The sequence below is a fragment of the Acinonyx jubatus genome, chromosome B2 (assembly GCF_027475565.1).
Source record: "Acinonyx jubatus isolate Ajub_Pintada_27869175 chromosome B2, VMU_Ajub_asm_v1.0, whole genome shotgun sequence".
Taxonomy (NCBI): Eukaryota; Metazoa; Chordata; class Mammalia; order Carnivora; family Felidae; genus Acinonyx; species Acinonyx jubatus.
Genome location: NC_069385.1, coordinates 123,001,986 through 123,012,679, shown reverse-complemented (window position 1 = coordinate 123,012,679; position 10,694 = coordinate 123,001,986). Strand labels below are relative to the sequence as shown.

Sequence of the window (10,694 nt, the reverse complement as noted above, 5' to 3'; positions counted from 1 at the left end):
CCAAAAGTGGACCAACGCACAAACTATGAGATCTGTCAATGGATTCTTTCCCTTCACCACCCACCCGCAAGGGGTAACCCGAGGCAGCTCCAGAGCCTAGGGCAGAGACAGCCGAGCGGGGAGTTAAACGCAGCAGTAAAGCGAGTCCCAGCCGGCCTGACCCGGAGAGACACCCGCGCCCTGGGCCGCTGCAATCTTCTCTAGCTATTAGGTTACGACTCTGAGGGAGGAGACCCAGCAAATCAGAGGCCACGTAAAGCAGTTTTTGACTGAAATTAGAGTGTATTTATTTGCAGCAATCCTTTAACAATGATCAAATTTTGACAACAAGCAATAGCAATTACTGCTAAGTGTTGCCTCTAGATAGGAGCGGCAGATAGCAGGAAACTGTATTATCTCGAAAACAAACTGAAAGGCCCTGAATGTCTGTAATCAAATCGCCATCTCTCCAAAGTCTGATTGACAGGGCAGATCACCCTAAGATAATGAATTTATTACATTTCCTGGGTTATTTACAAAGGGGGAGGGCCAATCTGGATTGCCCCCTAGGTTTAACTGTAAATTGACAAGAAAAAATGGATTGAAAAGAAACCACCCTAGACTAAAATGTTCTGCTCTTCTCTCCTTCCTTCTTATTGCTTTAAATCTTTTTCAAAAAATAATTGTTCTACAAACACATCTTCTAAAATAGTTTCCCAAAGATTAAATATCCCTTTCCAACCCACAGTACATATATATTTTTAAATCAACCCTTCTTTGTAACGCATGAAGGATTGTAAATGTGGATGAGTTATATACATTTATAAACGGGTTTATTTTTCTTCTTACAAATGAGTGAAATTAATAGGAGAAATATCTATCCAGCATTTGGCTCACAGGGATGTATAACACACATCATGATTTTTTATATGATGCACAAGCCAAATAGTCATCTGTATATATCTCTACACACAGGTATCACTGTGGTAATAACGCTGCTGATTCGTGGGCTTAAAATTTCCAGATCATGTTCTGTCCTTACTGAAAAAATATTTTTTCGTATATGCCAACTCAGATCTGTTTAGGAAAGTATCTTTTGACTAGCCACAAAGCAAGCTGACTATATAGTACATTTTGCAGAAGATGCTGCAAGAAGAAAAAAATCTAAACAAAAAGAGACTTTTATGTGAAATTTGACAAGGAATAGTCACAGGGCTTCTCCATTTTGAAGATATTTAGGAGGAGAATAGGTAATTTCTAGTGTTTTAATCTGAAATCTTTTTTCTTATAATAATTAAGGCTGTGTTAAAGTATCCAGACATATAGATCTCATTCAAACTGAATGGTAATTTATTAATAAACAAACAATGAATATGTTCAACAAAAAGAAAAAAAGATGATAGAATAAGATTAATACAGTTTCCCTTTTTATAATGAAAAAAAAAAAGCACAATTTAAAGTTTCAGGCAATTTAACGTCAGGTTTTGGAAATACTTTCTGGCGTTTGGTCCACGACATCCAACTACAAATTAAAAATAAATTACTATATTGCAATTTACATTTTAAAACAAGTCCATGAATAAAAAGAAAGCGATTTTCATATATGGGGACTTTCCCCCTCCTTTCAACATAGGATAAAATAATATCTTACAAGTGAGAGGTGAAGGAAAGAGAAGGGCAGGGGAATGGAAGAGAAAGGAGGAAAGCGTGATCTCTGAAAAGCAAGAAGAAACTTACGTGTTATCTGGAGTAACACTGTCCTTTAATAAACCATGATTTTGCTGTCTCTGTACAAAATAGTTTACCGTTTTGTTTATTTAGAAAAGGCAAAGTGAAGGTGGCTCTGAATCTTTTAAGAAAATAGTTTTCTTTGTGCTGGTTGAGTTGAAGTTTTGGAGGGATTCTGTTCACTCGTTTGGTGAATGTTTTTCAAGTTTGTTTTTAAATTGGAATTTTTTTCTTTTTTTTCTTTTCTTTTTTTTTTTCTTTTTTTCTTTCTTTGTTTCTTTTCTTTTTTTTTTTTCTTTTTTTTTTTTTTTTGGTTTCGATTTTGCATTGATGGTTCTTTTGGCTGTTCCTGCTTTGGGGTTCGATTCATTTCGATTTTGAGGGGGGGGACAGGGAGTGTCAAAACTTACTACAGTCGTAGACGAAAGCCCCGGACGTGCGGTACAGAGACTGGCTGGAAGGGAAGGCCATCTGACAGCTACTATTCCCGTTCACTGGAGAGTTGTTCAAGCCGATCCTCTGTGACTCGAACATCTCTCGCACAGAGTGGAAGTTCTGCTGCTGGCCCGGGTAGCCCGCGGCGGCTGCCGCCGCCGCCGCACTCGCCAAGTGGCCCAGGTCTCCGCCCGCCTGGTTCAGGTACCACGAGGTGAGGCGGCCTTGGTGGGCCGCAGGGTGGTGGCCGGTTTCCTGGCCGCCGCCACCGTGACTCAGGGACGAGGAGCTGCTGCTGGTGACTGGGGGCAGAGAGTAGTCGGGGAGGGGGTCGTCCACCGCGGAGCCGCCGGTGCTTCCCGGTGCGCCCTGCAAGTGGCCGCCGCGCTCTCCGGCCGCGTACAGGCTCATGGCCTGCAGGTTGCAGTGGTAGGTCCCGGCGCCCGCCGCGCCGCCACCGCCGCCGCCCCCTCCGCCGCTGCCCCCTCCCGAGCTGCCGGCGCTGGAGCTCTGGCTGCAGGGGGAGCTGTAGAGGGAGCTCTGGCCAGGCGAGTAGGCGCCGAGCGCCAGCGGCGGTGCGATGCCCGAGCGCGAGGACCCGGCCGCCGAGGCCAGGAGGCCAGAGCTGAGCTCCGTGGCCGCGCCCTGCGGCGACCCCCGCAGCGACGTCATGATGTTGTCCACGCTGAAGCCCTGGCTGTGGTGCGGCGGCGGCGGCGCTGGCTGGGTGGGTGGCGGCGGCTGCGCGGGCTCCGCGCCGTCCAGGCTCAGCGGCCGCGCCGAAGGCAGGCTGCCCGGGGGACTGCTCCCACTCGACAGGCTGCTGCTACTGCTGTCGGGGCTTTCGATTTTGGGCACCGCGGCGGCGCTGCCGCTGCCCAGGGCGGCAGCCGGGGACAAGGGCTGGGGCGGCGAGGGGCACGTACCGTTCTCGGTTTTGATGTCCTGAATGCGCACCGGCGGCGGCTGCGGTCCGGGCGCGGCGCCGTCGGCCTGCTCCGGCGGCGCGGGCGGGGGCTGGCGGCCGGGCTGCGGCGGCGGCGGCTCCTTGAGGTGCAGCCGGTCTTTCTCCTCCTTGTCCTTCACTGCGTCCTTCTTCTTGAAGCGCCGCCGCCGCCGCAGGAAGCTGCCGTTCTCGAACATGTTGTACGAGTCCGGGTCCAGCGTCCAGTAGCTGCCCTTGCCCGGTTTTTTGTCGTCTCGGGGCACCTTGACGAAGCACTCGTTCAGCGAGAGGTTGTGGCGGATGCTGTTCTGCCAGCCTTGTTTATTGTCCCGATAGAAAGGGAAGCGGTCCATGATGAACTGATAGATGCCATTGAGAGTTATCTTCTTGTCGGGGGCGTTCTGGATGGCCATGGTGATGAGCGCGATGTAGCTGTAGGGAGGCTTCACCATGTCCTTGGGCTGCGGCTGCGGCGTGTAGGGCCCGTAGGCGCGGGCCATGCCGCCTGGGTACTGCTCGGCGTGCGCCGGGTGCGAGTACACGCTCATGGGGGCCGGCATGGCGGTGTAGCCGCCCCCGGCCGCCGCGGCCGCAGCGCGGTAGTAGCTCTGCTCTCCGCCGAGGTAGGGCACCACTCCCAGGGAGTTGGGGCTGGACACGGAGTAGCGCGCCTGCATGGCCCCCGCTCGCCGCCGCCGCCCCGCGCCTCCCGCCGCCCCCCACCCTCCCTAGGCCGGCCACGCCAAGCCGGCTGCCCAGTCCGAGTCCGGGCCCCACAGAGCTGGTGCCGGGCCGCCGCGCTGAGTCCGGCTCGGCCGCCGCCGCCGCCTCCGGGAGCCGCCGGCCGCGCACGGCCTCTCCCTGGGCTCTCTCGTGCTCCTGGGGCGCCCCGGGCCACTTCGGGGTCGGTGCTAGGGGAGAGGGCCGGACGAGAACGCGGCAAACGGCCTTAGAGGAACCGGCGGAGCAACTTCCAGGCGAGGACAGCAAAACAGAGCCAAAACTAAAAAACAAGAAGGCGCCCTTCTCGCTACACTGCCTGTGCCTTCCAGGAGACTCTGCCTGAGTCGCCGGCGAAGGCGGCCAAATAACCAGGGGCGGGGGGCAGCGCGCCGGCCGCCTTCTTGGGCCCCGCGTCACCTTTTTTTCAGTCTCTCGCGCGCCGGCCGCTTAAGGAAGCATTGGGAAAACTTCTGAACTTTTGAGCATCCGTCACCCAGGCGAGGACTTTTTTACGCAGTTACATTTTTTTCCGGGCAGCGGAGCCCCGCCCCACCACAGCGGCAGCAGCCAATGGTAGGCGAGAACCGCCTCTGAATGAGCCGGAGGCCGAACCCTGCCGGCCCGCGCCCAGCTGCGGGAGGACCGCCGGGCTGACCACACGCGCGCCGGCCGTTCGGAGTCCGCGCCCCTGCCCCTGCCCCTGCCCCTGCTCCTACCCTTGCCTGCGCCAGGCTTGCCACCCACAGCAAGATCGGCCCCCTATTCCCAGATGCCCACCGCCGCCTCCGCCGGTACTGTCTTCCACCCCCAGCTCTCTGCACAGGCGTCCTTTGGTCCCGCAGACTTCCTGGGTCCTCCTGTACCCTACGCAGACCCTTCCTCTGTCCATTGCTCCCAGATGTCACCGAGTCCTCGAGCCCCAACTGGCTCTTTCCCATTCGGTGGCGGATCTTGCTGGCACCAGGGCCGGGATTTCCTGGGCCTCTCTTCCCCTCCTCCTTTCCCCTCACCTTTCCTCTCTTTCCACTTCTTCCCTCCCGTCGCCACTCTCACTGGGTTCACACATGTGTTCATTTGCCCCCCACCTGGAGGTTCTCTTGTCTGGGGCTGGGTTACAAAAGACACAGTTTTAAAGGCTCAGTCACAGCCATGCTATTCCCAGTGGGGCAGGAGTTGTCGCCCCACCTCGTCTTCCCCGTGACCCCTACCCAGTAGAAATAAGGTGTGTGTGTGGGGGGGGGGGGAGGTATATGGGGCCTTGCCGGACCGCTGCCCAGGTAGGCTCCGCCCGCCCAGCTTCAAGACACCCTGCTTCTTGTGCCCCAAGGGCCCTTGGCGGCCCGGGGGTGCTTGAGGCTCAGGCTGCTGAGGCCAGGAGGCTTTCTGCGCTTCCCTGTGGTGGGGAGGGGGTGTGTGCATACGTGATCCCTAAGGTTTGCCACTGGCCTATGGGTCTTGTCTGGTCCGGCATGTTTCTGCTCAGAGGAGGGGTCACGCTTCGGGCTCAGTGACATTAGCAGGTGTGATGACAAGAGGCAAATAAACACGTCCAAGAACTTAACGCGTCTCAGTTTAACCTCCATCTCCACACGCGCGGGGCTGCCGGCTTTCAGAGATAACGGGTGTGCTGGGGGAAAATGTTCAGAATCACACCTGCAGAATGGCTCAAGGATTGGGGTGGGGGTGGTAAGCATACAAAGCGTACCCTTGTGCACGCCTGAGATTTGCAGTTTCTGAGGCGGGCAGTTTCTGGAATGGGATGGAAAGACGACAGAAGAAAGGAAACGAAGGAGCAAGAAAAAGATTGGCCTCCCTGTGCCTGCAGCGCATTTCTGTGTTTTGGCAACTCTAGAAAAGACCCTCCTGAAGACTGAACACTGGATTCTTTACTAGAAGCTGGGGAAACTGGCAAGTTTAGGAAACTGTGAAGAAGAGTAGTGTGACGCATTTAACACCTCCACTCCCCCAATTTCTGACAATCTTTAACTGCAAGGATGTGTTGGGAGCCCCTTTTCGCTTCTCAGCTGGAATCCCGGTTTTCTCACTCACAAAAATTCTCCTTGTAGCTTCAGTTGTTAGATGTTAAGACGCTATCTTGTGTAGCGGGCTCAGCTCTGTGTCACTTGAACATTAAAAAACACACAACAACAACAATGTGTTTCAGAATGGACATTTACACGGAGAGAAGAGGACCTGCTCCTTCTAGAAGTAGCCTTGGTGGGGGGGGCCGGAAGTTCCCATTCCTGTGGCAGCTACCTCTTGGCCTGCTGTGCTCTTCGGACACTTGAAACTCCTTTTCCAGGGTGTTTGAAAGGCGGGGTCTCGGATTGGAAGAAACGCTTGGTTTATCAGCAGGAGGCTCAGTACTTGATATTTCCTAAACACTAGCAGGGGGAGGGAGGGAAGAGAAGACCCCTGACTTGAAAAAGGAATTTGTGTCCCATTTCCAGCCCTGTACCCTGACATAACCAGCCCCTTTGGCTGAGGCTTTATGGGAGCATTTTGGTTTCAACCTGGAGACCAATTAAGTGGTCTCCCTAAACACCCCAGCGTTTGGTGAATTTGGACTTTAAACTGCATCTCCACTGCTGGCAGTGCTTGGAGAGAAAGTGGCAATAGCGACTCGTTTGTTTTCCTATTGTGGGAAATGCCAGCGGACCCTGGGTGTTGCAATGGACAGTTGTGCTTCACTGTCTCCCCCCAGCTCACCATCCCCTGCCCTCTCCTCGCTCTCGATCAGCAGCCCAGAGAAATGTAAACAGCTTGTTATGTAAATTGCAAATCGAACAGCAGGGGTGTTCTGGGCTCCCCGCTTTGGATATAAAAGTTGCCGTTGTGAAATTAGTATCTGGCATGCGGGAAAAAAATGGAGAGGTGCAGTTTTATAAAGATCAACTTTCCACTGGTTTAGCTCTGGATATTCGCCAGGAAAAGATATTTGCATTTGTATTTTATAAGCTTACTCGGAAGCAAACCTCCAGTAAACGGCTTGATTATATTTCAAGTACTTTGCTTATTTTATTATTGTTGTTAGTGGTCTTGTTTTAACGTTAAGGCACAGAAATAAAGTCTTTGGGGGAATGGGTAAAGTTTTTATTTTTCAGTTTAAAGTTTTTGATTGCCCGTTTTTGCTGCTCCTCAGGGTAGTTCAATCATCCGTCTTCCGGACAACTACTGACTCAATTGGCAGACATGCCCCCGCAGGAAACCTTGGGCTTCTTTTCTGACACCTCCCATAGTTGCAGCCTGAAGGTCCTGCAGGCGACAGCGGTAATGGATGTTTGGTGGAGCTGTCGTTTGGCCCGCCCTGCAACCCCCAGCCCTTCCTTGACCTGCCAGGTGGGGTTACGGTTCCCGGGGCCCACTTAGGGGGCTCATAGCTCTGAGGAGGGGGCGTGACGTCACAACGATATTTAAAACAAGGCCTCACCGGGCCCCTACTGTAGAAAAGAACCAGGGAGATGTGGCCAGCACTCCAGGAAATGCCTGGATTTGGGAACGTGGGGACACCACAGGAATGTGTGTATTGGGGGGAGTGGGGGAGGAGATGGTGCCCTAAAGCAGGTCACCAGGAACCAGAAGGAGCTCTTTCTCTTCTTTTTATTCCAGTCAATAATAATAAGGAAAGAAGGATCGGGTGAGCTCCGAGTTCAAGAAATGAGTCTCCAGGCGTCTGAGCCCTGCCTAGGGTGCATAGGTTGTCCTCTCCGTCAGAGACCCCTTGGGGAGTTTCCAGCGTCCCCCTTGGGCCCGGCAGCCCAATCGCCCCTGTGACCTGCCCAGACCCCCTCCCAGTCCTCTGTTCCCGCGTATCCAGCTTTTGGCTCTCGGTTTTGCCCAGGAAACCGGCCCATCGTCGGGGGATTTAGGACGCCCTCGAGAGATTTTTTTTTTTTGGGGGGGGGACCTTAGCCCAGGAGCTGCGGAAACAGGAAAGGCGGGTTTAGAAGATGAGGGAAGGGGCTTCCCCTGTTCTAGACGGTGCCGATAATCTAAGGGATTCTGCAAACCCAGGAGGGAGGCTGCACGTCAGCAGCTCCTTCACTGTCCCCTTCGCTGCTAGGGGACAAATTGGAAGATTAAGGCATTTATTCTGCCAATGAAATTTGAAAACTCCCCACTAGACCGAAATCACAAACAACTGCAACAAAGTCCGTGTGGGGGTGTCTTTGGGATATTTAGATACATGCCTGTAGTTCTACATATGGCCTCATTTGCGTAGACCAGGAGTCCAGGGGTAAGGGAGGATATTTCGGTGTCAGTAACCATTATTCGTTACCAAACCTTCAGCTCCGAAGGTAGCCTTGGTCTTCAGTGTGACTTTTCAGCTGAGGGAGGAGGCGGGGACCGAATGTCTGGGTTGCCGAGACTCAGCGGGTTTCTTCCTTCTTCCCTCTTAGTTGGGGGGCTTCTGAGAAGAGATTGAGTTAACGCAGTACCTCTAATTCTGCTCCCTCCTCAGCAGAAAAATACTTGCTACAATAAATAAAAAGAGCATTTGTTTTTCGATTATGTTTTAAAGTGATCTACATTGCCTGTCTGCATGATTGAACTAATTGGATAGTTGCTCTGGTAGAAGCAGCCCTTCACAGTTTATGTGATGGAATAATTTAACGTCATTCCCCCAGTCCCCAAGCTGGGCTGTCCCCCTAATTACACAGGAGAATGCTTGCCAGCACCTGCTCTTGGTTACCCCGTCGGACTGGCCCACCTGTCACCTCAGAGCCGGGCTGAGTAGCAAGAAAGGGACACAAGGCATAAGGGAAGTGAATCTTTAAGTTGTAGTGGCTGGCTACGGAAGACTCAGGGGTTCCTTTGTCCAGGCAGAGGTAGATGGAGACCCGAAATGTCTTCTTTAATTAATAACCCAGGACAAGAATAAAATCTATAAAACGGTGGATGATCGGAAAGGATTAGGTGCCTGCGCGTGCATGCGCGCACCTCTGTGTCCTCGCATCCAGGTCCCCAACAGACTCAGGGCGGCTGCCGCAAGCCAGGTGCTGAAAGTGTAGAGTTCCTCCCAGCTTGGTAACATCTGCTCATTTAAGGCGCGCGCCGCGCACGGCGCAGCGGCCCTCCAGCCCCAGAGGCTGTAGCACAGCACCGAGATTGTAGGGTACCGGCGGGCGCCAGCCGTCAGAAAACCACGGGGTGTAGGCGCCTTCTCCGGGCTTGACTGAAAAGCGCGCGCTCCGGCACGGACGCGCCTTGGCTACGGGTGTTGGTGGAAAGGCTTTGATCCGTGAAAAGACCCACAGACAGTTCAGAACCGCAGGCCGGGCGAGGTCGGCTGCACCTTGCTGGCGGCTGGGCCTGTGTCGTGCGGGCGACGAGTGCTTCCCGGGTCTCCAGACCCGCCCCGCGGCTCAGCCACCCTTCTCCTAGCTGGAGAGCCACCGTCGCAGAGCCTGAGCCTCGACTTCCCGGGGCCTACGATTGCCCGGCGGGTTTGAGCTCTGGGACGTCCCTCCCGACGTCCCTTACCCCACCCCGGGCCGTCCAACCGAGCGTACGCAAGGCCGGGCCTGGTGTGCGGAAAGCGCGATCAGCCTCGCACCCTTGGACTCTGGGGAACTGCCGCGGGGCCCTCGACCCCGAGCCGGCTGTTTGCACTTCTCAGGGCAGGGACCAGCAGGCACCTGGATCGGAGCAATCGGCCTCCGTGGAGGGCGGCTGTGCTGGCGTGCGCCTGCGGTTGGAAGCGGTGGCCCGGGGTTCGGGCTCCCCTTCCTCCTTCCACAGACTTCCCGCCTTTTTCCCCCGCGAACGCAGAGCAGGGAAGAAGTGTGGGAAGTCCCGAGGCCACTCGGCAGCACTGGGCTGGGGCTCCCGGGCTGGGGACGCAGCCCCAGCCAAGTCCCGTGTCCTGGGGCCCCGGATTCGCCGGTGGCTCTGGGCTCCTTCACTTGGCACTGCGCGTGCTCCGAGCGCCCCCTGCGGTCCGTGGCTTGGTCTCCCCTGCGCCTCTGAGGCGGCGGGAGGCTATCCTGCCCCTCGCAGGCCCATCACTTCCGGAGCCTTTCCTGGGGAAAGGGGCTCCTGAGGTAGGGGTCCCTGGGGGAGGTCACGAAGCTAGAGTGGGACCCCGAAGTGTCCGGCTCCTTGTTTTAGCACCCTGCAATCTACCCAGGGTCCAAGCAAGAATAGTCTGAAGTCCCGTGGGGAGACCATCTCAGACTCCAAGGCAGGGACGAGGGACGTTTTTGTTCCTGGAGCCCGAGGTGACCTGGTATTGGGGCTTGCAGCCACCGGCTACATTCCTTCCAGGCGGCCCCTTTTAATTGATGTGCACGTTACAGAAAAAGCAAGGCCGCTTCATCAAGTGAATTACATTCTAGGAGATGCCAAGGAATGTATTTACTGGCAGCCAGGTTTGCCAATAAAAGTTGCAAATGAAGACTGCTGGTTTCCAGGAAAATGTACTTCTGTTTTTTAACCACACCTTAGTCTTAATTATGAAAAACTGAATCTCCAAAGAACCTGTTTAGAGAACAGGACTAGTGAGTGGCAGTGATAGTGGCTACTAGTGCGGTCTCACACCCCCACACACATTTACACACCCCAGAGACACTGTATGGCAACACAGACCATGCACACTGCAGCTTTACCCACGGAGAGACTTGCCAATATTTACATACACAGTAGACACAGACACAAGGCTAGACGCTGGCACGCAGAGAGGTATGCATTCGGATTAGTGCTATTTAGTTTGGAAGCACAGATATAAGAAAAGATAAACTATGGCAAATAAAGAGGTGAATTTCCACAGAATATTAAATAGAAATAAATGTATGAAAGGAAAGGAGGCACTTGCTCTGTAGTATTTAGCTACTACTAAACTTGCCCTAGTATTTTTTTAAATGTTTTATTTATTTTTGAGAGT

General features: G+C 53.9%; 1 protein-coding gene and 1 long non-coding RNA gene across 2 annotated transcripts; both read right to left on the bottom strand.

Annotated features, from left to right (window-relative positions):
- Positions 1-1,306: 1,306 nt before the first annotated feature.
- Positions 1,307-4,322, bottom strand: FOXC1 (forkhead box C1). Its single transcript, XM_027040164.2, has one exon. It carries the CDS (start codon positions 3,763-3,765, stop codon positions 2,107-2,109), a length of 1,659 nt encoding a protein of 552 aa, XP_026895965.1. The 5' UTR covers positions 3,766-4,322; the 3' UTR covers positions 1,307-2,106.
- Positions 4,323-6,826: 2,504 nt separating this feature from the next.
- Positions 6,827-9,877, bottom strand: LOC128315431 (uncharacterized). The gene is made up of 3 exons (XR_008298177.1): positions 9,451-9,877; positions 8,096-8,222; positions 6,827-7,066 (listed from the first exon to the last, which is right to left on the bottom strand). It is a non-coding gene; the product is annotated as an uncharacterized LOC128315431 (long non-coding RNA).
- Between the last annotated feature and the right edge of the window lie 817 nt (positions 9,878-10,694).

Coding starts and splice junctions, on each gene's coding strand:
- FOXC1 (XM_027040164.2), bottom strand. CDS start 3,765: ATGCAGGCGCGCTACTCCGTGTCCAGCCCCAACTCCCTGGGAGTGGTG.